Source organism: Lampris incognitus, chromosome 10 (genome assembly GCF_029633865.1).
Source record: "Lampris incognitus isolate fLamInc1 chromosome 10, fLamInc1.hap2, whole genome shotgun sequence".
NCBI lineage: Eukaryota > Metazoa > Chordata > Actinopteri > Lampriformes > Lampridae > Lampris > Lampris incognitus.
The window spans coordinates 29268474-29295042 of NC_079220.1; the positions used below are offsets into that span (position 1 = coordinate 29268474).

Below are 26569 nucleotides of genomic sequence, written 5' to 3' on the forward strand. Positions count from 1 at the left end.
ATCTTGATAAATCCATGGCATCCCAGCCATGACATGCTAGTAGTTGGTAACAGGTCCAGAGAAGCACCCTTGGAGATGATCTGCCACAGACGAGTAATTGGAGAAAAACAAACCAGATGTGAAGCCCTCAAATGAGCGGTGAGCAGAAACCAAAGAATTGTGAGCTTTATGTAACGTGTACGGTCACCTCCGTGACATCCATACAGTGGCTGGCAGTCATGGATGACCCTGGGAGAATATAAAACATACCAGGTCTCTTCTTTGTAGCAGTTAAAGACAACAGAGGACTCCCCACACACAGGAGGATGAAGAGGCTTTCTGTCAGGATTCCCACTGCTGCCAATATGGACGTGACTACCAGAGTAAGTCCGCTTATCTGACAGTCTACAGTCCTCTGTCCTCTCTACTTTGGCTTTTAATGACCATCATAACTACTTGACAAAGAGCTTTACAGAGTAAATGGCGTTTAGTGTGGGGCTATGCAAATGGTCGCCTCATTAATGTGAATGTGTTTTATGTCTGAATGCTGTTTTGAGTCCTTCATCCTCAGACATCTCTGCTGGATCTGTTTCCACCTTCAGCTCCCATCATGGATGTCTGTACAGGCAGAACATGCACCATGCCTGCACTGTCTTACATGTGTGAACAACAGATACTGTTGGGTTTATATTTGTTTTTGTTTTTGTTGGGTTTTTTTTTCATATGGTCTATCGGTTAGGTTTGCATTGTGTAAGCAGACTAAATGTGTTTATATGAGATTTAAAGAGAAATTAATTGAATGGCTAGATAACCTTACAATATTTGTGGCTATACAATTAATGACACTATTTTAAGCACAGTGATTATGAATCAGCAATCACTTTATTTGTCATTTCATTTCCTGTATGCAAGTACAGGAAATGAAATGAAATATCGTTTCTCCCAGCCCAAAGCAGTGCAACACAAAGACAAAAACGCATATCCAAAAATGACAAGGAACACATATATCCAAACTACAAAAAAAAAAAAATCACTGTCTCAGAGAACAAATATAGGACGACTGTTGGAACTGCCGGTCTGCATGGGCTAGCAGTTAGCTTAGCCTGCCCCGCTTCCACATCCTCTCAGACCGCCTGAGGAGCTCTAGGCAGGCAGGGCCATGGTCCCTGAGCCCACCAGATGCAGCAGACCAGGCTTCTCCAGCCATTTCAACACCAGTTCTCCCAGCCAGATACCTTCGACACATCTCCCTGCACTCCACACGACGACACCAAAAACACAGTCAACACTAGGTGAGGCCGCTGCCAGACCACCCTCGGTGTTATCGAACCTGCTGGTCTGCATGGGCTAGCAGTTAGCTTAGCCTGCTCCGCTTCCACGTCCTGTCAGACCGCCCTAGGTGTCTCCTCTTCGGGCACAGCTCCAGGCAGGGTCTGGGTCCCTGGGCCCACAGGATGCAGCAGACCAAGCTCTCTCAACTGATCCAGCGCCAGCTCTCCCAGCCATCAAACGAAGACAAACAGATGCAGACATGCAGACAATACTGAGTGAGGCCGCCTCAAACATAAGTTTGTGCCGCCATCTTCCCACAGCGGAAGTCCTTATTCCTCTGTAAAAAGTTTCTAGATCTTTCATCCATGTTTAGAACAGCCCTTGCAATAGATAATTACAGAAGAAAATAATTTTTTCCTGGAAAAAAAAAAAAGGTGACAACCAGCGCTGGTGAAAACATGGCCACAGCCAAAGCATTGCTCGGAGGCCCCGTTCCATCTTTACAATTATAATACCTACAAACATCAGATTTACATTTCAGATGATCAAAACAATCACTTCTGGATCCATAAATTAAGACTTTCCTCCCTGAATACTATTGTCTCCCTTTAGTACAGCAAAAATGTTCCTTAAACATACTTAATACATGTAAAAAGTCTCCTGCATCTTCATCTGTTTCCAACATGGGAGCAAAGATTTAAGACAGGCAGATTTATTTGTATAGCACATTTTAGCATCAAGGCAATTCAAAGTGCTTTATGCAGAACATAGAAGGCATTAAGAAAAACAACATAAGTCAATAAAAGGACGTTTAAAAATAAGAGTAAAAGTTACAGTGCAGTGTAAGATGAAAATCTGAAGGCTTCAAGTTTTAATTAATAAAAGGCAGCAGCAAACAGGAAAGTCCTCAGACTAGATTTAAAAGAACAGAGTTGCAGCAGACCTGCAGTTTTCCGGGAGTTTGTTCCAGATATGTGGTGCATAAAAACTGAAAGCTGCCTCTCCATGTTTAGTTTTGACTCAGGGGACAGAAAGCAGACATGTCCCAGATGATCTGAGAGGTCTGGATGGTTCACAGTGTAGCAGAAGATCAGAAATGTATTTTGGCCCTAAACCATTCAGTGCTTTATAAGCCAAGAGCAGAGTTTTACAACCAATTCTTTGATGGACAGGAAGCTAGTCTAAAGACCTCAGAACTGGAGTGATGTGATCCACTATTTTGGTCTTCATAAGAACTCAAGCAGCAATGTTCTGAATCTGCTGCAGCTGTTTGATCGATTTTTTAAGACCTGCAAAGACACCGTTACAGTAGTCAAGTTGCACACATTCACATCTGGGGACAATTTAATACAGGCGATTCACCTGACTTGCATGTTTTTGGGCTGTGGGAGGAAACCGGAGCACCTGCAGGAAACCCATGCAGACACGAGGAGAACATGCAAACTCCACACAGTGGACAACCCAGGACAACCCCCAAGGTTGGACTACCCCGGGGCTCAAACCGAGGACCCTGAGGTTTCTTCCTATTTTTTCTCCCTGTTAAAGGTTTTTTTTTAGGGAGTTGTTCTTTATCTGATGCGAGGGTCTAAGGACAGGATGTTGTGTTGCTGTAAAGCCCCTTGAGGCAAATTTGTAATTTCTGATATTGAGCTATACAAATAAAATTGACTTGACTTGACTTGACCTTCTTGCTGTGAGGCGACAGCACTAACCACTGCACCACCGTGGTGCAAAATGTGCTGTGAAAATCCCAATCTCGCGGATAAAAGCAGCACCTTTTATGGAGTGACAAAAAATTTCAGTCATACAGCTTTTGAAAAGCACGAGAATAGTCGTCACTAGAAGAGTCTTCTCTTCTCGTGCTAAGAGGATATGTCTTACTTTTAAAATGATAGATATCTAGGTTTACTCTCATGATCATTGACAAACTCTCTCTTTCTCATTTCTCATTCGACTTGGCTGTGTACTGTTCACATTGCACCCACAGAAACTGCAGGTCCTGCTGCTGATGTTGTTTTTGTCTCATGTGGCCTGACACGCTAACAGCGTGTCTCACTGCTGTAGACAACTCTCAAATTCCTGTCACCTTTATCTGCTGCTTAGTGTCTCTGGCAAGGCCCCTGGCCGGGGACACCGCCACCGGCATCCTCCCCCTGGGCAAACGGAGAAGAGAAGAGCGCCACATCCAGAGCCACCTCCAATCGTTCCTGCAGGGCTGCAGGGACCAGCCAGAGCATTCTCACCATGCAGAAGAGGATGGAGGAAGGGGCTGGAGGGCTCAGTCGAAGACCGCCATCACCAAGCCCCTGCCTGTCAGAGAACGATACCATACCCTGTGTCGACGCTGGGCCTCGTTCAGACTGTATGTGGCTGAAAAACTTGTTTTTCTGTGCTGGATTTGATGTTTGAGGAAATTCATCTTACCAAACTTAGCAAGCTTCTCACGCCATGAAAAACTGTGCAAAGTTGTATATAACTACACACACACACAAACACACACACACACACACACACACACACACATAGATAGATAGATAGATAGATATAGATACAGTGCATCTGGAAAGTATTCACACACCCTTCACTTTCCCCCCATTTTATTATGTTACAGCCTTATTCCAAAATGGATTAAATTCCTTTTTTTCTCATCAATCTACACACAATATCCCATAATGACAAAGTGAAAAAGGTTTTGTAGAACTTTTGCAACTTTATCAAAAATAAAAAAACGGAAATATTGCATGTACATAAGTATTCACACCCTTTGTTATGACACTCAAAATTGAGCTCAGGTTCATCCTGTTTCCACTGATCATCCTTGAGATGTTTCTACATCTTGATTGGAGTCCACCCGTAGTAAATTCAATTGATTGGACATGATTTGGAAAGACACACACCTGTCTATATAAGGTCCCAATGTTGACAGTGCATGTCAGAGCAGAAACCAAGCCATGAAGTCAGAGGAATTGTCTCTGGACCTCCGAGACAGGATTGTATCGAGGCACAGATCTGGGGAAGGGTACAAAAAAATTTCTACAGCTTTGAAGGTCCCGAAGAGCACAGTGGTCTTCATCATTCGTAAATGGAAGAAGTTTGGATCCACCAGGACTCTTCCTAGAGCTGGCCGCCCAACCAAACTGAGCAATCGGGGGAGAAGAGCCTTGGTCAGGGAGGTAACCAAGAACCCGATGGTCACTCTGACAGAGCTCCAGCGTTCCTCTGTGGAGATGGGAGAACCTTCCAGAAGGACAACCATCTCTGCAGCACTCCACCAGTCAGGCCTTTATGGTAGAGTGGCCAGACAGAAGCCTCTGCTCAGTAAAAGGCACATGACAGCCCGCTTGGAGTTTGCCAGAAAGCACCTAAAGGACTCTCAGACCATGAGAAACAAGATTCTCTGGTCTGATGAAACCAAGATTGAACTCTTTGGCCTGAATGCCAAACGTCACGTCTGGAGGAAACCAGGCACCTCTCATCACCTTGCTAATACATCCCTACAGTGAAGCATGGTGGTGGCAGCATCATGCTGTGGGGATGTTTTTCAGCGGCAGGAACTGGGAGACTAGTCAGGATCGAGGGAAAGATGAATGGAGCAAAGTACAGAGAGATCTTTGATGAAAACCTCCTCCAGAGCGCTCAGGACCTCAGACTGGGGCGAAGGTTTACCTTTCAACACAACAACGACCCTAAGCACACAGCCAAGACAACGAAGGAGTGGCTTCGGGACAAGTCTGTGAATGTCCTTGAGTGGCCCAGCCAGAGCCCAGATTTGAACCCCATTGAACATCTCTGGAAAGACATGAAAATAGCTGTGCAGCGACGCTCCCCATCTAACCTTACAGAACTCGAGAGGATCTACAGAGAAGAATGGGAGAAATACCCCAAATATACAGTGCTGCTTGAATGTATGTGAACCCCTTGAGCGGTTTAGAGTTTTCTGTTGTTTTACCATGATTTTCTTATTCTATCATCACCAGTTTTTATGTATGAAATGTCAGATATATGTTTATCAGTTGCAGGTACTTGTTTAGTGGGACTTGTTTAAGTAGCCCAAAAACTACATGAAACATGGAATTAGTGTATGTGCAAAAGTAAGTGAACCCCCAGCTGCATTGCTTAAATCAAGCAGGTAACAGACTCGGGTGAAACACATTTGGGTGCTTAATTAATCATTTAAGCAGACCAATGAAATGAGACATCCTTGGGAAAGGGTTTGGCCTGCACTAATTAAAAGAGAGAGGAAACCAACCAAACCACTGTGGTCCCATACAAATCAACAATGCCGAGAGCAAAGGAGATATCCGAGGACATGAGGAAGAGGGTAGTGATAGCCCATCAGTCTGGGGAGGGATATAAGACCATCTCCAAAAGATTCCAGCTCCATCCATCCACTGTAAGACAAATAATTTACAAATGGAGGGCCTTCAACATGACAGCAACTCTGCCTAGAAGTGGACGCCCATCAAAACTATCACCCAGAAGCACCAGAAAAATAATAAATCAGGTAAAGGCCAACTCACACATCACCTCTAGAGAGTTGCAGACCTCTCTGGTAGCATCTGGGACAAATGTGCATGCGTCTGCAATCAGACGAAAATTGAATAGCCATGACATTCATGGGAGGGTTGCTAGAAGGAAGCCTCTGCTCTCAAAAAAGAACAAAGCTGCCCATTTCAACTTTGCCAGAGAGCACTTGGACAAACCAGAGACCTTCTGGAAGTCCATTCTCTGAACAGACGAGTCCAAAATAGAATTATTTGGTCACAATCAAAACCAACATGTTTGGAGAAAAGCCAACACTGCATATGAAGAAAAGAACCTCCTCCCAACAGTGAAGCATGGTGGTGGAAATGTGAAGGTCTGGGGCTGCTTTTCTGCTTCTGGACCTGGACGACTCCATATTATCCAAGGAACCATGAATTCTCCGGCATATCAACAAATTCTTGACCAGAATCTCCTGCCATCAGTCAGGGAGTTGAAGCTGGGACGAAAATGGATTATGCAACAAGACAATTACCCAAAGCATTCCAGCAAAACTACAAAGGAATGGCTTCAGAGAAAGAGGATTCGTACTCTGGATAGGCCCAGTCAAAGTCCGGATCTTAATCCAATTGAAATGTTGTGGCGAGACCTGAAGAAGTTGGTACATACCAGATGTCCCTCCAACCCCTCTCAACTGGCTGAGTTCTGCAAGGAGGAGTGGGCAAAAATCCCCATAAGCAGATGCGAGAGACTGGTTAGTGGTTACAGAAGACGTTTGGTTGAAGTAATGGCTGCAAAAGGAGGAGCCACAAGCTACTAATACAAGGGTTCACATACTTTTGCACATGTTAAATTTTCAGTTTTTGTGAAATAAACCACCTTTGTTGAATTAAATAATGAAAATATATCTATTTTTGTGCGTGTGTCCATTATTTGGAAGGTGTGCTTTACAAATTGGGATTTGGATGTATGTGTAATAAGCTTATTTTAATGTTTTTTACAAAAACAGTGACCATGTCTGGAGGGTTCACAAACTTTCAAGCAGCACTGTAGGTGTGCCAAGCTTGTAGCTTCATACCCAAGAAGACTTGAGGCTGTAATCGCTGCCAAGGGTGCCTCAACCAAGTACTGAGTAAAGGGTGTGAATACTAATGTACATGCAATATTTCAGTTTTTTATTTTTAATAAATTTGCAAAAATTTCTACAAAACATTTTTCGCTTTGTCATTATGGGGTATTGTATGTAGATTGATGAGGGAAAAAAAGGAATTTAATCCATTTTGGAATAAGGCTGTAACGTAACAAAATGTGGGGAAAGTGAAGGGGTATGAATACTTTCTGGATGCACTGTAGATAGATAAGAACCTTTGGTGCAATAAACATATTATGAGGGTGAGAGCAGTCTCAGCTTCTGTAATTTTTCCTTAAAATCTTTTCAAAATAACGGTTGGAATCTCACTTCAACTACTTTACAGACACATAGCAGCAGCTCAAGCAGGCCTTTAGTTACTCGTTCAATTAAACATTTTGCCTAGGCGGAAAAAACAAAACAAAAGCAAGGTTTCTTTAAAAACATGGTTTTATTCCAAAATCAAAGTGATCTTTTTTTTTCTTTTACTTATTCCAAACAGACACTGTAAAGTTAACGTTTATGTCCCCCGGAGGTGGTGTGTGTGTGTGTGAGAGAGAGAGAGAGAGAGAGAGAGAGAGAGAGAGAGAGAGAGAGAGAGAGAGAGAGAGATGAAGTCAGGGAAAGCTTCATATTGGTTAGTGAGTGAACAAGCGAGAGAGGAAGACGGAGAATGTGATTATTAATACAATCTCTCAGTGTGGAGAGGAGGAGGGGGAGAGCGAGAGCGAGAGAGAGAGCATTGCCATGGGGGCTCTGATGGCAGAATGGTTTGCGTGGGCGGAGAGAAAGACTGACGGAGGAGAAGCTGAGACCTCATTCACATCGCGGCGAGCGCTGAGAGCTCCTGACTCTGCACTGAAAGAAAAGAAGCTCTTTACCCCCTTTCAGACGTGACTCCTCTCAGATTCGGCTGGGTAAGTACGCTCTCCCATAGGAGCAAAGAGGAGGTGATAGAAGACTCTCACGTGTGGAAAAAAGTGAAAAAGTGAAGTAGAAGCCGTCTCTTGCCAAGCACGTCAGAAAACCTGCAGAGGTTCTGGAGATCCATGCCAGGAGAAGCAAGGTGTTCTGGTGTGGGTCCTCCTGGATGCACATGTTGTGGACATACTGGAATCGCCATCTGAGCGTGTACAGTGTCACCTGAGGACAACATGCCTGTGATGAAGGGTCTCCTCGCCCCACAGAACACCTTCTTGGACACCATTGCCAACCACTTTGATGGCACCCGTAAGTGTTGTGCCTGCAACCTACACCTTCTACTCAACTACACCACCTCAAACTTGCATGCTTTCACCATGATACGTGTGTTTCCCATTATGTTCCCCTATTCCCTATTGGGCTTTTACAAACAAACTTGGAGGCAAAATGGATTAGGATGTAACACAACTGAGGGTACAATAAAAGAACAGTCAGTTCATAAGTTAAATACATTTTAATGTTATGTCGTAATGTTTCATTTATTGGTACACTGTTGAAACCCCTCCAGGGTCATTTTAGACTTAATTTTCATCATCACCTATAATGAGGTTGCCAGTTAACTAGGCCAGTCTAATGAAACACACACAGAACGTCTTTAACGCTCTAACTAGTGCAAGGGCCGGAGATGGCTGTGGCACTTTAACATGCCTTTAATTAAAATAAGCAAAATGCAATAAACGAATAAATTCAATTAAATTGAAGGATAATGATAAAAAACAGCTTTGCTCTTAAAATCACATTGGCCAGCGTAAATCTTGGACACATCTTAAGTCTTTTTCCATAACTAAACGTTGGGTTCTGATCAGAGGCTGTGAAAAGCACAACCATAAAGAAATACATTGTACAGTATCTGCAGCCTTGAGCTGCAGATCAGAGATGGGGAGGGACTGGGCAAGGAGGCCCTGAAGAGCCACTTGTTTGGCAATGTTGTTTTTTTTTTTCAAAATCATTCTTTCTTGCCTTCTTTTTAATTTATCTTTCTTTTTATTGCCTCTATCTCTATTTGATTCTTACATGTCTGAGTAGTTGTATTCCTTTTCACATCATGGAATATTACAATGTGGGGAAAATGACCCCATCCTCCACCTATAGAAACTGACCCAGCCCCGGCCGGGTCTCCTTGTGTTTTCCTTGAGTATCCCTTTTTACCCGGTGTCTCCTGTTTTCCCCCGTGTGTGTGTGTGTGTGTGTGTGTGTGTGTGTGTGTGTGTGTGTGTGCGTGCGCACGCGTGCGTGCGTGCGTGCGTGCGTGCGTGCGTGCGTGCGTGCGTGCGTGCGTGCGTGCGTGCGTGCGTGCGTGCGTGGCTTCCTCCCCTGGCGCTCTCCAGCTCCACCCTGATTCATGGCTCATTGACCTCACCGCCCAGCCTGCACTCCTTTCTTTCATCAACTCATCCACTCAACAGCACATATAGCCCGGTCCTCCAGCCACTCAACAGTACATACACCCCAGCCCTCCACCCACTCAACAGTACATATAACCCGGTCCTCCAGCGACTCAACAGTACATACACCCCGGTCCTCCATCCACTCAACAGTACATATACCCCAGTCCTCCATCCACTCAACAGTACATATACCCCAGTCCTCCATCCACTCAACAGTACATATACCCCAGTCCTCCAGCCACTCAACAGTACCACTCAACAGTACATATACCCTGGTCCTCCATCCACTCAACAGTACATATACCCCGGTCCTCCTTCCACTCATCACTACATCGTTGTTTCAACCACATCATTAGTCACTCGTTCTCGGCTGCGCTGCAATTGCATATTCGGAGTTATTCACATTACCTGTATTTACTGTTTTCAGGTTTACTACTCTCCGGTCTGTCTGTCTTATTCCCAGCCAGCCATGCTCACTTCCTCATCCTGCTCTGCTCAGCTTTACCAGCCACCATCACCTCTCTCATTCTGCCTTGCCTGCCATCCTCAATCCCCTTGATTCCTACAATAAACCCCTTTTACAATACTTAATTCCATGTCTGTGTTACGGTTCGCCTCTAATCATAACAGAAATAACTAAAGTTTCCATTCCCCCACATCTCCTGAGCTGAGATATGAACTGGGCATGCACTACAAATACAAGTCTTGTATTAATCCATGAATAGCCGATGAAATACTGCAAATGCAGTATGTTTGCCTTGAATTTTTTCAATTGTCTTTATTACGCTTAGGAGTAATCATTTGGCCTACGGGATTTTAGCGGGTTAGTTTCATTCTATTTATTTTAAGTATTGACAGCTTTGCTGCTCCTAGATTGAATTTCATCCTAGTGTGCCAGTTATGATCTTATCATTTCAACGCTATTTGTCTGAATCCCGCCACAGTTCAGAGACTACAGACATTCAGACACCAGAATGCTCTCCTCACCAGACTGAGTCATGCTCCCTCCAGACAGCAGAATGCTGTGTGAACCTGTCCCATGTTCTGCGTGAATAAATCAATTCAGTGAGATACACAAACTGATTCCCCCTTGGACACATACATATACACATACAATAGCAGCAGCTGCAAAGCGTTACATACCTTTTCTCAGGGTGTTTTCACATTAGGTACGATTGCTTCGTACCGTGCCTGAGTAGATTGCCTCACCCCGCCGCGAGGTTTCACATTAGTGATGTTGTTCCACGCTTGCGTATCTACACACATGATCAGCGCATGCTGCACATATGCAGATTTCGGAGGAGACAGGCAACATTGAGAAATAGTTGTTACCCTGGATGTAACTGTAGTTTTATGAGTACGTACGAGCCCTCTTAACGGGCTTTGTCATTGGTTTGCCGTTTGAGGCTCTGCCTCGGCACCTGAGACAGATAATTTCTCTCACCACCTAATCAAGTGGTTGGAGCCACACAGTGCCCCACCACAACCCCAGTGTTTCCGCAGCTCGTCTCACTTTGAACGCAGCAACAAAGACTGGGACCAGCTGGGCTAGAGGTTAGAGGGTTACACACGTACTCATAGAACTGGCGTTACATCCAGGGTAACTACTATGTCTCTGTCATATGTGCTCCGCCCTCTAATGGGCTTTGCTGTTGGTCACAACTTAGGCGAAGGCCGTTAGGGATGAATGTACTCCCAGCTGGGCCCGACTGACACTAGTCAGACACCAACCACATAACACCCTACACAGCAGCAGTCCAACGGTAGATTACTGCCCTGTCTGAAGTTCTTGTGCCATACTACACCACAACAGCAGTCCAATGGTTGAGCACTGCCCCACCTGAGGGTCTCGTATCGTACTTCAGAAACCCACCCGAGCGCCGAGGGCTTGGCACAGCTGACTTGTCAGTCAACTGAAGACAAGGCCCCCTTGACCTTGCAATGAGCACCACATGGGGTACTGAGTCTGCAGTCATATCCCTGACATATAACTGTATGAAGGTTGAAGTGGAAGACCAGGAAGCCACCAAGCAGATGTCTTCCACAGACACTCCCTGAAAAGTGCTATCGAGGATGCAATGCCCCTAATAGAGTGCACCCTGAGACCTGCAGGGCCGGGATAGCCCATAACATCGTAACTCTTGCAGATTACATCGCAAATCCAGTGAGCAAGCTGTTGCACAGACAGAGGAGCCCCCTGAGCCCAACCGCCATGATAGACAAACAGTCGGTTGGATTTCCTGACTGTCGCCGAGTACTCCACATAACAACAAAGTGCCCTCACTGGACACGATGTGGAGATGCTCCTCCTCCTTTTCAGCATGAGGAGGAGGAAAGAACACTCTCAGACAGATGACCCTCGACCTGAATGAGGAGGTGATGACCTTCAGCCAGAAGGACAGGTTGGGGTGAAATTCCACTGACCCCTTGTCGTGACTGACAGACATGCAGGAGGGATGTATCCACAAAGCACACAGACCCCTCACTCTCTTGTCTGAAGTAAGAGCCAAGAGAATAGCCATCTTGATAGATAAAAGCTCCAAGTCTGCCTGGCCAAACAGCGGGCCAACGAACCCATCTAAAAACCATCTGCAGGTCCCACTGAGGAACAAGGTGTTGAGTAGGGGGCCTCAGCCTATGGACCCCCATCAGGAAGCGCTTGGCCAAAGGGTGGCTACTATTGTGAAGTGGCCAAATCCATTATGGCCTACTGTCATTGCTGCTGCAATGAACCCCAAGGTTGAAGCAGCATGACCACCATCAAATAGGTCCTGTAAGAACTGCAGAATAACCTGCAAAGGGTAGGAATCTGGATTGAGGTTCCTGGCCTCGCACTAGACCACAAAAACCCGCCAGTGCATAGAATAAGCCCTGGAGATGGAAGGGGAACACGCATTCTGAATAGTTGCAACCATCTTCTTAGGGAGGCCCATGTAGCTCAACCTCATCCTCTCAACGTCCAAACCATGAGGTGCCATCCCAGAACTGGGCAGGTTTGGGTCCAGCCACAGACCCGCCACTGTCAGCTGAACCAGGTCCGGAAACCACCTGGCGCCTGGGCTCTCCGATGCCACAACTATCACCAATAGATGTTGTGTCTGAATCCTGTGAAGCAACTGCATCATCAGCCACAGGAGCATAAATGTGTACAGCAGTCCAGAAGGCCACACTCGGTGAGCTAATGCATCTACCGCAAACAGGGAGGCGTCAGTCACTCATAGAGAAAACCACAGGGGGCACTTGGTGTTCTTCCTGATCGCAAACAGGTCAGCAATGAGTCACCCAAAATTATGCTAGATTTGGTCAGCTATGTCTGGGGAGAGGCTACATTCCTCCTGGAGTGGGCTCCCTCTGGACATCCTGTTTGCCCCCAAATTGAGAGACCCCACAACATGGCAGGCTTTGAGTGAGTGGAAATGGCAATCTGCCCATGTCAGGATGGAGACCGTCATCCTGTGCAGGGCCGGGGATCAGATGCCCCCTTCTCTGTTCAAGTAAGCCACCAACGTGGTGGAGTCTGACCTCACCATGACATGCTTTCCTCTCAGGTGTGGAGCGAAGTGGTGAAACACCTTCTTAACCGGGGTGAGTTCCAGAAGATTTATGTGGTGAGGAGAGCCAGATCACATGCCCCCATGTTGGCCTGGCTGAGGGTCCCTCCCCAGCCAGCCAGGGAGGCATCTGTGAAGACCTGAATGTGGTGGGTTGATAGCAAAGCCCAGCTGCATGACGTGATGGATTACCAGGGCTGTATGGGCTCCCGCTTCCTGCCATCACACGGCGAGAATCAGCCAGTCATCAGTATAAGTTAAGAGTCTCACCCCTTTCTCCCTGATTGGTTCCAGCGCCATCACCATGCATTTGGAGAATAAGCACGGAACTAGGGAGTAACTGAACGGGAGACATGTATATTGATAGATCTGTCCTCGCACCGTGAAACGCATGAACTTCCTGTGATGCAGCACAATGAGAACATGGAAATATGCTTTGGTCAGATCAGTCATCCAGTTGCCTGGCCGGATGTACTCCAACAGCAGCTTGACCACCAGCATACGAAACAGTCTTCGAACAATGTAGCCGTTCAGGATGCGCAGATCCAAAATAGGTCTCATGTCCCCTGAGTTCTTGGAAACCAGGAAATAAGGGGAAAAGAAACCCTTCCGTGCCTCCGACTGGGGCACAGTTGTTGTGGCTCCCTTGCAGAGAAGTGTGGTTATTTCCTCCTCCAATGCTGCGCACTCGGCAGGAGTGGAGAGGGAGGTCTGAAGAATGTCAGTAAAAGGAGGAGGTTGGCGGCAGAACTGTAGCACCTCACCCTTCCTCAGAGTTCTGTCTAGCAAGGGGTGGAGAGGGCTGCTCAGCTGCACCCATGTCGGCCCATCCACAGTGCACGAGGGGTCACTGAATGGTTTGATGATTTGATGAGTATGAAAATGGTGTAAATCCCTCCAGTAGAGTTCAGAGACTTGTATAATCTATGTGACAAGGAGCATTGGAAAGGTTTTGGCAGTCATGGTGGCCCAACACCTTACTCCAACACTTTATGTTCGTTTGTCCTTTCATTTGTCAACCGTCTGGAGGTTATTATAGATAGGTTCCACTGCTGTTCACAGCCACCTACTGGTATTATCAATAGGAGTGGCTATTCTATACATTTAATCTCTTTGGAATTACAGAATGGCTATCATCACACAGTTTTAAAGCCTGAAGATGCAGGAAAATGTCTTACTGATTGAACTTGTGCTAAAACCTTCATCAATTATGTCACACTTTAGCTATCACCTTACAAATATAATGTACAGACACAATGGACCCTCTCTTTACAATGTGTGTGCAATATTTGTGGCTCAGAAGTCATCATAACGCTCTTATGTCTCCCTTTCTGTAGGCAAAAAGTACAATATAAAGCACACAAAGATCTTGGAGCAAAGCAATCTTTACATCACCGAGGCTTGGGTTGGGATTAAATTTATACACCAAAAATATACAATCTCTTATCTCCTCTGAGGGGATGAATGTAGTCTACATTTAGATGAATAATTTATTCAGTCATTACAGCACAGAATGGTAATAGCATTGATACGGTAATACAAGGGATTGGGGGAAATTTCCTTTGTGTGCAAAAATACATTAAAATGTCCTAAACCCTTGAGAAGCCAGTATTCCAAGAAATGTACAAAAAAAATTTTTTTTGATATACTTTAATAATCCCCGTGGGGAAATTATGCTCCTCATTTAATCCACCCTAGCTGTGTGGCTAAGAGCAGCGGGCAGCCGCTGTGTAGCACCCGGGAACCAACTCCAGTTCATCTTGCCATGCCTCGGTCAGGGGCACAGACAGGAGTACTAACCCTAACATGCATGTCTTTTTGATGGTGGGGGGCAAACTCATGTTTGATATTCTCTACGTATTGAGTTTCTTGGATTTCGGAGGAATGAAAAACCTGCACCTTTTGAACTTTCATTACACACAGCTGTGCAGTACAGTCAAGCAAACAACTTGCTTGAAATTCAGTCTAATTGAACTCAAATATGTCACCCATTTTGTGCTTGCAGAATATTTCTGTGTAGCTACATAATGCAGGGCTTCCGGGGCTTATTTAGAGACAATTGAGTGTGGACATACACTGAGAGAGGGGAATTCATCTCTTCGCAATAGATCTTTGAATGCCGTCTATTGTACAAAATGTAATAGGATGGTTTGTGAACCGCAGAAGGGCAGTTCATCCCCCAGCTGCAAATTGTTTGCGTAACGAATAATGGCACCACAATGGGGATTACCTAACTCACACAACTTTAACTGTGTGTTGTTATACTGAGATCCTGTTTGTTCTTTTTTATTATTATTATAATAAATACATGATTAATACAGAAAGGTTGGGAACTAAGATCAAGATGAGGTCTTTTTTTTTCTTTCCTGTATTGGTGCAATCAGACACATGGCTATGATGCCCCGCTTAACTTGAAGAAGATTGATAAAGCTTCTTTAATATTCTGGTGTGTTGTCTGTTCTCCTTTGACGCCTTCACTAATTATTGAGCAGAAGTCACAGAAGGACATGATTTATAAAAGCCAGGTCTTTACCTTCTATCTCTCAGCCAGGTCTTTACCTTCTATCTCTCCTTGTATTTCAAAATGAGTTTTATTTATTAAATATGGGCAATGTATTTTTAAGAAGGTTAATGAGACATAGCCTACCTGATTCAGGCTATTGTGCCTGCCTCTACATTATCACATGTCCATCCATCCATTATCTGAATCGCTTATCCTGCTCTCAGGGTCGCGGGGATGCTGCAGCCTATCCCAGCAGTCATTGGGTGGCAGACGGGGAGACACCCTGGACAGGCCGCTAGGCCATCACAGGCCCCCCCACCCAACTCCACCCCACTCCACCCCACACCACACCCCACCGCCACACCACACACACACACACACATTCATTCATACCTAGGGACAATCTAGTACGGCCAATTCACCTGACTTACATGTCTTTGGACTGTGGGAGGAAACCGGAGCCCCCGGAGGAAACCCACACAGACACAGGGAGAACATGCAAACTCCACACAGAGGACGACCCGGGATGACCCACCAAGGTTGGACTACCCTGAGGCTCGAACCCAGGACCTTCTTGCTGTGAGGTGACCGCACTAACCACTGCGTCACCGTGCTGCCCATTATTACATAAAAGTTTATATTTCTTTAAATCACACTTACCCTCTCAGAGGGCTTTATTATTTTGATTTTTTTGGGGTTTTTTTTTTTTTTTGTGGCTTTTCCCCCGCTTTTTCTCCCCAGTTGTACTTGGCCAATTACCCCACTTTCCGAGTCTCTGCTCCATCCACTCTGCCGATCCGGGGAGGGCTGCAGCCTACCCCATGCCTCCTTTGATACATGTGGAGTCGCCAGCCGCTTCTTTTCACCTGACAGTGAGGAGTTTCACCAGGGGGACGTAGCGTGTGGAAGTATCACGCCCCCCCCCCCAGTTCCCCTTCCCCCCTGAACAGGCGCCCCGACCGACCAGAGGAGGCGCTAGTGCAGCGATCAGGACACACACCCACATCCGGCTTCCCACCTGTAGACACGGCCAATGGACCTATCGCTAAGCCACGCCCCCTTAGTTACTGTTGCTAACTCGGACAAGCTACCCGGGCTGACTAGAGTTACAATGGCAGCTATCGGTGTCAAAACTACACAACACAACCTTGCCTTACCTTAGAACAAATGTAGACATCCTTGTTTATCTTCGTTACTTTGAGTTGACTGTGTGGTCTGCCACACAGCTTAATCCACTGGACACATTTGGCTCTGTCTTGTTTTGGTTTGGGAAATGGGATAAAATATACTGTATATTTTATCCCATTATATATTATATATCCCGTCCTCTCAGGATACCTCCCATCAGTGTTGCATGTACCCCATGCACATCGTTTGACCATTTTTGTTCAACTTACACTACCGTTCAAAAGTTTGGGATCACCCAAACAATTTTGTGTTTTCCATGAAAAGTCACACTTATTCACCACCATATGTTGTGAAATGAATAGAAAATAGAGTCAAGACATTGACAAGGTTAGAAATAATGATTTGTATTTGAAATAAGATTTTTTTTACATCAAACTTTGCTTTCGTCAAAGAATCCTCCATTTGCAGCAATTACAGCATTGCAGACCTTTGGCATTCTAGCTGTTAATTTGTTGAGGTAATCTGGAGAAATTGCACCCCACGCTTCCAGAAGCAGCTCCCACAAGTTGGATTGGTTGGATGGGCACTTCTTGCGTACCATACGGTCAAGCTGCTCCCACAACAGCTCAATGGGGTTCAGATCTGGTGACTGCGCTGGCCACTCCATTACCGATAGAATACCAGCTGCCTGCTTCTGCTCTAAATAGTTCTTGCACAATTTGGAGGTGTGTTTAGGGTCATTGTCCTGTTGTAGGATGAAATTGGCTCCAATCAAGCGCTGTCCACTGGGTATGGCATGGCGTTGCAAAATGGAGTGATAGCCTTCCTTATTCAGAATCCCTTTTACCCTGTACAAATCTCCCACCTTACCAGCACCAAAGCAACCCCAGACCATCACATTACCTCCACCATGCTTAACAGATGGCGTCAGGCATTCTTCCAGCATCTTTTCATTTGTTCTGCGTCTCACAAACGTTCTTCTTTGTGATCCAAACACCTCAAACTTGGATTCATCCGTCCACAACACTTTTTTCCAGTCTTCCTCTGTCCAATGTCTGTGTTCTTTTGCCCATCTTAATCTTTTTCTTTTATTGGTCAGTCTCAGATATGGCTTTTTCTTTGCCACTCTGCCCTGAAGCCCAGAATCCCGCAGCCGCCTCTTCACTGTAGATGTTGACACTGGTGTTTTGCGGGTACTATTTAATGAAGATGCCAGTTGGGGACCTGTGAGGCGTCTGTTTCTCAAACTAGAGACTCTAATGTACTTATCTTCTTGCTCAGTTGTGCAACGCGGCCTCCCACTTCTTTTTCTACTCTGGTTAGAGCCTGTTTGTGCTGTCCTCTGAAGGGAGTAGTACACACCGGTGTAGGAAATCTTCAATTTCTTAGCAATTTCTCGCATGGAATAGCCTTCATTTCTAAGAACAAGAATAGACTGTCGAGTTTCAGATGAAAGTTCTCTTTTTCTGGCCATTTTGAGCGTTTAATTGACCCCACAAATGTGATGCTCCAGAAACTCAATCTGCTCAAAGGAAGGTCAGTTTTGTAGCTTCTGTAACGAGCTAAACTGTTTTCAGATGTGTGAACATGATTGCACAAGGGTTTTCTAATCATCAATTAGCCTTCTGAGCCAATGAGCAAACACATTGTACCATTAGAACACTGGAGTGATAGTTGCTTGAAATGGGCCTCTATACACCTATGTAGATATTGCACCAAAAACCAGACATTTGCAGCTAGAATAGTCATTTACCACATTAGCAATGTATAGAGTGTATTTCTTTAAAGTTAAGACTAGTTTAAAGTTATCTTCATTGAAAAGTACAGTGCTTTTCCTTCAAAAATATGGACATTTCAATGTGATCCCAAACTTTTGAACGGTAGTGTATATCCATAAAACATCACAAAAACCACGACTTCTGATGCTACTTAATAGAGTCGTTAGCTGTAGATGTCCGAGTGAGCTCTCGCGTGCATTTGGTACTACACTGCCATTGGCTCGTCTGCGTTTGAGGGGCGGGACTGAGCGATAGGTCCATTTTCAGAAAGTAAAAGTCCGACCATGTATTTGTTCTAGCCATTCACTAAACAAGGCGATTTCCCTCTACCCGGCTGAAGAGTTGCGCTAATCATATTCAGCTGGTATAGTGTGTGGGCGGAACAAATACGTGGCAGGACTTTTACTTTCTGAAGCCAGGTTGTCCACCTCTGGTTGCTGATATAGGGACACCCGACTAAGCCGGAAGTAACATGGAAAGGGAATTCGAACCGGTGATCCCCATGTTAGCAGGCAGCGGAATAGACCGCTACACTACCCGGACGCCCTTTATTAGTTTTAAAAAGGACACTCCAAAGTTAGAGTAAGTGCTATCTCGTTAACTTGGTCTTACCAAGACCTTCATAGCTAAACATTGTCCTTAGGTGTGTGTGTGTGTGCGTGTGTGTGTGTGTGGGGGGGGTGATGGACTGGTGGCCTGTCCAGGGTGTCTCCCCACCTGCCGCCCATTGACTGCTGGGATAGGCTCCAGCATCCCCGCGACCCTGAGAGCAGGATAAGCGGTTTGGTTAGCGGATGGATGGATGGAAGGTTCTATCTGTTGCAATTGGAAAGGCAAGAATGAACATTGTATTCACTTTTGCTCCAAGTGTAAGCCCATTCTTTCGTCCACAGCTGATTTCTTTCACTCATGTGTTGGAAGAATGTGCACTTAAACACTTTGTACAGTAAACATCTGGTAACGTCCGTCTGCCTCTTTGCTGTTATGGAAACACAAATGCAGCTGTAGAGTGCAGTTCATGTGGTGTCTCATCTTCTGTTATTGTGGGATTAAGAAATCAATCTCCCATGTAAACAATGCATATGGAAATGAGTTCATATTTGTGGAGGAATGAGTTCTCATCTATATAAAGAAGCAGTTAATATTTGCCTATGCACCAGAGCAGGCTCCAACTGTGCAGTGTGGTCCTCAGTCTCTCCAGTGTGTTCACAACAGTTTATCCTTATTTCACCTTAACAGCAAACTGAAAGACAGATGAACAAAGGACACGTGTATAAATTTAAGCGTAATAAAAACAGGGAGAGGGAAACGTTTGCTTGAGTGTTGCAATGTATACGTGCATGTCTGTGTAATCTGCTAAAATAGGTTCATCAAAATTAAATCATGATTCACAGGCTAATTTCTTGGCCCTACCTGGGAGCCTCCCCATGGCGTCAGATGGCTCCCCACACAGATCCCGGACGTAACACACGTACTGGCACACTTTAAAGGCATAATTTCAGCAAGCTCTGCGGGGACTAAACTGATTTCGCACAGAATGTCCCAGAGCATAAGGCCAGAGAAACAATTACGTCAAGACATGCTTTTATCCAAATGACTAGGTTCACCGTTAGCTACCTAGCGTTAGCCGTGGCTGTTGCTGAAACATTGAACCTGTTGAGGATACATTTCAACCACTTGTTGTGTACTTTGTACACACATAATTGGTGGTGGGAAGATGATGGCATGAATTCACATTTACAGCAGCCTCACCCAGTACCGGTGCGGGAAGATGGTGGCGCGAATTCAGGTTTGCGGTTGCCTCACCTAATACTGTCCATGCAGTGTCTTTGTCCATGTCTGCGTCCAAGTTTTGTCATCATTGTCTGTGTCCAAGTCTGCGTCCAAGTTTTGTCTTCAGCGGCCCAGGCAGACAGCGACCTCGACCTCTAATAGTGAAGTTTTTTAAGAATTAAGGACAGGGACACAATTTTGAGCAAAGCAAAAATGCTGAAAGGATCGAACATTTTTATAAATGAGGACTATCCCGATTCAGTTCACCAGAAGAGAAAGGAGCTGCTGCCTAAAATGAAAGCTGCCAGAGAAAGAGGGGACGTTGCATTTCTAAGGTATGACAAACTCATTATTCACAAACAGCATTAAGGAAGAAGGAACTCAGAACCCACAACAAGGACAATATGCACAAACACACAACATATAACAGTAAAGATATAGTAGAAAATGCATTTCATATCTCATGTCTATTGCTACTCTACTTCCAAAGAAAAGTTTGAAAATTGCTCATCTGAATATTTGTAGCTTGAGGAACAAATTGAATGAAATTGCTGATCCGTTGTTTTCAAACACAATTCATATACTTGATCTTTCTGAAACACATTTGGATGAGACATTTGATGATGATGCTCTGACCATACTAGGATATAATCTATACAGAAAGGACAGAAATATGTATGGAGGTGGAGTTGCCTGTTATGTTCAAAATCATATTCCAGTGAAAGTTAGGGAGGACATTATGTGTAAGGAAATTGAGGTATTGTGGCTTCAGGTTAATGTGCCCCATATTAAATCAATTTTATTGGGCTGCTGTTACAGGCCACCAAGCTCAAATCATTATCATTTAGATGTTATAGGCGAGAATCTGGATAAGGTATGTGAACTGAATATGGAAGTTGTTTTTACAGGAGATTTAAATATTGACTGGCTATCACACATATGTCCCTTAAAACATCAATTGATCACCATAACTGAGGCATGTTGTTTGAAACAAATGGTAACACAACCAACTAGATTAGATATTAACAATAGGGGTATCAACACATCATCTTGTATCGATCATATTTTTTTGAGTGAAAAGGATTTTTACACCAAGGCAGTATCCGTTCCAATAGGTTGTAGCAATCACAATGTAGCAGCGATTGCCAAGAAAAGTAAAGTACCCAAAGCTAAACCAAAAGTTGTGTACAAAAGGTCATACAGGAGGTTCTCTCAGGAAGCCTTCCTGGAAGATGTTAGTAACATATGTTGGTCAACCATTTATGATGAAAAGGAATCAGATGGAGCACTAGAAGTCTTTCTTAAAAAGTTTCAACCAGTCATGGACAAGCAAGCACCTGTTAGAAAACTGACGGTGAGAACTCATAGAGCACCATGGGTCGACAAGGAGTTAAAGGACAACATGTCCTTGAGGGATAAGGCAAAGGAAATTGAACAAAAAAATGGTAGTATAATTGACAGACAGAAATACTGTAAATTAAGGAATTATGTTACAAAGCTCAACCAAAAGAGAAAGAAACAATATTATGCTCTACAGTTAAGCAGAACAAGGAATGATGGGAAAAAGCTTTGGAGTACACTGAACAGTATAATGGGACGAAACTCATCTTTACAACCCGCCTATATTGATTGCGGAGGCACCTTTATTACTAAACCCAAATAAATTGCAAATTATTTAAATGACTATTTCAGAAGCAAGGTATATGAATTAAGGAAAGAATTATCACATGGGACAGATAATAGTTTATCCATTTTTAGCATAAAAAATTATATGAGAGATAAACCATGTCATTTTGAGTTTAATGAACTAAAAACAAAAACAGTTGAAAAATTAATTAAGTTAACATGTAATGACAAACAACCAGGAATTGATAATAAAGATGATAAACTGATTCGAATAGCTGTTAATTACATTGCACACCCTATCTGTAAATTAATGAATACCAGCCTGAAACAATTGATCTTTCCACAAGCTTGGAAGGAAGCAAAAGTCATACCATTGCCGAAAGATAAGAAAACATCATTTAGTGGCCATAACAGCCGCCCCATAAGCTTGCTATCAGCTATAAGTAAGATCCTTGAGAAGGCAATTTTTGATCAAATACAAGAATACTTCTCAGCAAATAATCTGATAACAGATTTTCAGCATGCCTATAGAAAGGGACATTCTACATGTACAGCTCTAGCTTAAGTGGCAGATGACTGGTACAAAGATTTGGACAGCAAAATTATCTGTGGTGCAGTCCTATTAGATTTTACAGCAGCATTTGATGTAATTAACCCCAAACTCCTTCTTGAAAAGCTGAAGTCTTATGGTTTCAGACCATCTGCAATGGCCTGGATGGAAAGTTATTTGATGCATAGATCACAGAATCTTCTTTAATGGAGATTACTCAGATAGTGTATCTATAGAGTTTGGAATTCCTCAAGGAAGCTGCCTAGGTCCACTTATGTACTCCATTTTTACAAATGATTTACCTCTTGTACGAAAAGATGCTAAATTAATGATGAATGCAGATGACACTACAGTGGATGCATCAGCAACATCACCTGCTGAGTTAAATGTCATCTTGAATAGGGAACTAGATATAATTGGGAAATGGGTCTTTGAAAACAAACTGATACTTAACGCAACTAAAACAAAAAGCATTATATTTGGTTCAAATCATTCTCTTAGGAAAGAGCCAGAGCTAAAACTCTCTATAAATAAAACACCAATCCAACAAGTAAAGGAAACTAAGCTCCTGGGCATCATTCTTGGCAATAAGCTGTCCTGGTCAAAACACATTGACATTGTTGTAAACAGAATGGGTAAGGCAATGGCAGTGGTAAGGCGATGCAGAAAATACCTTACACCAGAATTGACTAAAATGGTAATAAACACTATTGTTCTCTCACAGCTTGACTATTGCCAAATAATATGGGCAAATGCCACGAAAAAAGATTTAAGCAAACTCCACTTGGTGCAGAACAAGGCGGCATGCCTTGCTCTCCAATGTCCATACAATATGAACATCAACAGCATGCACTTCTGTCTACAATGGTTAAAAGTTGAGGACAGAATGAATGCTGCACTTCTATCTTTAATATGGAAGGTTTTGCAATACAAAACTCCATTATATCAGTACAATCAGTTAAAATACAATTAAGAATCATATACTGTATACATATGCCACTAGACAGGCAACAGAAGGTCAGTTTTCACTTCCTAAGCCAAACACTAATTTTCTGAAGCGTACAGTAGAATATACACTACCGTTCAAAAGTTTGGGATCACCCAAACAATTTTGTGTTTTCCATGAAAAGTCACACTTATTCACCACCATATGTTGTGAAATGAATAGAAAATAGAGTCAAGACATTGACAAGGTTAGAAATAATGATTTGTATTTGAAATAAGATTTTTTTTACATCAAACTTTGCTTTCGTCAAAGAATCCTCCATTTGCAGCAATTACAGCATTGCAGACCTTTGGCATTCTAGCTGTTAATTTGTTGAGGTAATCTGGAGAAATTGCACCCCACGCTTCCAGAAGCAGCTCCCACAAGTTGGATTGGTTGGATGGGCACTTCTTTGAGCAGATTGAGTTTCTGGAGCATCACATTTGTGGGGTCAATTAAACGCTCAAAATGGCCAGAAAAAGAGAACTTTCATCTGAAACTCGACAGTCTATTCTTGTTCTTCGAAATGAAGGCTATTCCATGCGAGAAATTGCTAAGAAATTGAAGATTTCCTACACCGGTGTGTACTACTCCCTTCAGAGGACAGCACAAACAGGCTCTAACAGGTACTATTTAATGAAGATGCCAGTTGGGGACCTGTGAGGCGTCTGTTTCTCAAACTAGAGACTCTAATGTACTTATCTTCTTGCTCAGTTGTGCAACGCGGCCTCCCACTTCTTTTTCTACTCTGGTTAGAGCCTGTTTGTGCTGTCCTCTGAAGGGAGTAGTACACACCGGTGTAGGAAATCTTCAATTTCTTAGCAATTTCTCGTATGGAATAGCCTTCATTTCGAAGAACAAGAATAGACTGTCGAGTTTCAGATGAAAGTTCTCTTTTTCTGGCCATTTTGAGCGTTTAATTGACCCCACAAATGTGATGCTCCAGAAACTCAATCTGCTCAAAGAAGTGCCCATCCAACCAATCCAACTTGTGGGAGCTGCTTCTGGAAGCGTGGGGTGCAATTTCTCCAGATTACCTCAACAAATTAACAGCTAGAATGCCAAAGGTCTGCAATGCTGTAATTGCTGCAAATGGAGGATTCTTTGACGAAAGCAAAGTTTGATGTAAAAAAAATCTTATTTCAAATACAAATCATTATTTCTAACCTTGTCAATGTCTTGACTCTATTTTCTATTCATTTCACAACATATGGTGGTGAATAAGTGTGACTTTTCATGGAAAACACAAAATTGTTTGGGTGATCCCAAACTTTTGAACGGTAGTGTAGATCAATGAAAGCATGGAATTCCTTACCACTGCCAATGACTAAATTGACACAGAAATCAAGATTTAAAAAGCAAATAAAGCAAATAAAGAAACAGCTTGGAATGTTATATTTGTAGGATGCAAAATACATGGTCATATGTACACATATTACACACACGCACACACACACACACACACACACACACACACACACACACACACACACACACACACACACACACACACACACACACACACACACACACACACACACAAGACAGGGTAAGGTGTGATTCAAACTGAATTCTATAGCCTGGATGGTTTCAACAGTTTGTACATTGGAATGATTTATGTATTTCTGTTCGCTGTTGGATGATGACTTATATGTACTGAAAAGTTTAATGTAGGTTTTTGCTATTTTTGTTTGTTTTTTTTTTCGCTGTCTTGTTTTTAAATATATGTATGTATGTATTAAATGTATTGTTTTTATGTGGACCCCAGTAAGACTAGCGTTGCTTTAGGGCACAGCTAATGGGGATCCCGATAAATAAACATAAACATAAACATTTGATGGCTGGGAGAGCTGGTGCTGGATTGGCTGGGAGAACTTGGTCTGCGCGTCCTGTGGGCCCAGGGACCATGGCCCTGCCAGGAGCTGTGCCTGAGGAGGTAACACCGAGAGTGGTCTGACAGAACGTGGAAGCGGGGCAGGCTAAGCTAACTGCTAGCCCATGCAGACCGGCAGTTCCGACAGTCATCCTGGCTGGCGTTCATTCCCTTGGACAGTGATTTTTTTTGTTGTTTAGTTTGGATATATGTGTTCAGATATATGAGTTAGTTTGGATAGTGTGTCCTTGTAGTTTTTGGATATGTATTTTTGTCTTTGTGTTGCACTGCTGTGGGGCTGGGGGAAACGATAGTTAATTTCATGTACTTGTGTACATGAAATGACAAAGTGTTCTTAGTTCCTGATACTTGTTTAAAAACAAAATTTCCAGTTGTAAAATGTCCAAATCTTACTAACTTCAGACTATAGCAGACAATGCAGTATATGGGCACTGTTATTTACCCTATCGCCTCAAAGCCCCCCCCCCCCCCGTGGTTTTACGTGCATCCCTAGTTTTTTCTTTTGCATGGTTTTATTCCCCTTTTCCTTTCACAGACAGCAACTTTCTGCTCGGGAATGCTCAGGGTAGACATGGCTTCCCCATCGTGTACTGCTCCGACGGCTTCTGCGAACTGACAGGGTTTGTGAGGACGGAGGTGATGCAGAAGACCTGCACCTGCCGCTTCCTCCATGGGGCTGAGACCAGCGACAGGGTGACCCAGCAGGTGGAGAAGGCTCTGGAGAGCCAGCAGGAGTACCGGGGCGAAGTACGCTTCTACAGGAAGAACGGTGAGGAACATGTTCATGCAAAAAAAAAAAAGAAAAAGAAAAGATGTATTCATGTGCAAAAAAATATAAAACGGGTGCGCGTGCGCACACACACACTCTCTCTCACTCTCTCTCTCTCTCTCTCTCTCTCGATGATATTCCAGTGTAAATAATGTAACAAAATCCAACCATAATTTGGTTGGAAGATTTGCTAGACTTGTCTCGGTTCATCACCTCCAAAGCTGTATGATAACTTTTTTTATTCACCTCTCCCTCAGGAAATCCATTTTGGTGCCTTGTGGACATCGTGCCAATTAAAAATGAGAAAAGCGAGGTGGTTTTGTTCCTGTTCTCCTTCAAAGACATCAGTGATTCATACGAGAAAAGCCATCCCAACAGCAGGAGAGATGGTAAGCCTGGCCTGTGGACGCAGCCCCTAGCCATCAACAGTAGCAGAGTTAATGGATGATAGCAGATTTTATGTCATTTCAACAGCAGAATGGCATTCATTTGATCTCATCTGAATAATTGATGGTCCTGCTCATCGGATGCAGACCTTAATGGAGTATCAGGTAGCATAGTTATCACTGTGGTGGAGATTCATGGCTATTATTTCAAACAGAGTTGTCCGAGGGCACCCTACAGAGCAGGAAAAGCAACGGATCTGTTTTTTCCCAAGCCCGGGAGAGAGGGAGGACCGTTCTGTACCACCTGACCAACCTGTTCTCCAAGAGAGGCGAGGGCAAGCTGGCCAAAGTGAGTTCAGTCTGTTGGCATGGGGAGATCCGAGGACACGGTCCAA

At 43.9% G+C, this 26569-nt stretch overlaps 1 protein-coding gene across 1 annotated transcript in view; it reads left to right on the top strand.

The window, feature by feature from the left end:
- The first annotated feature begins 8016 nt into the window (after nucleotides 1-8016).
- Nucleotides 8017-26569, top strand: part of kcnh4a (potassium voltage-gated channel, subfamily H (eag-related), member 4a) — a 54272-nt gene continuing 35719 nt past the window's right edge. The window contains exons 1-4 of the mRNA XM_056288384.1: nucleotides 8017-8092; nucleotides 25555-25788; nucleotides 26046-26177; nucleotides 26390-26523. Coding sequence (XP_056144359.1) covers nucleotides 8017-8092; nucleotides 25555-25788; nucleotides 26046-26177; nucleotides 26390-26523 — 576 coding nt within the window. The remainder of the gene's footprint in view (nucleotides 8093-25554; nucleotides 25789-26045; nucleotides 26178-26389; nucleotides 26524-26569) is intronic.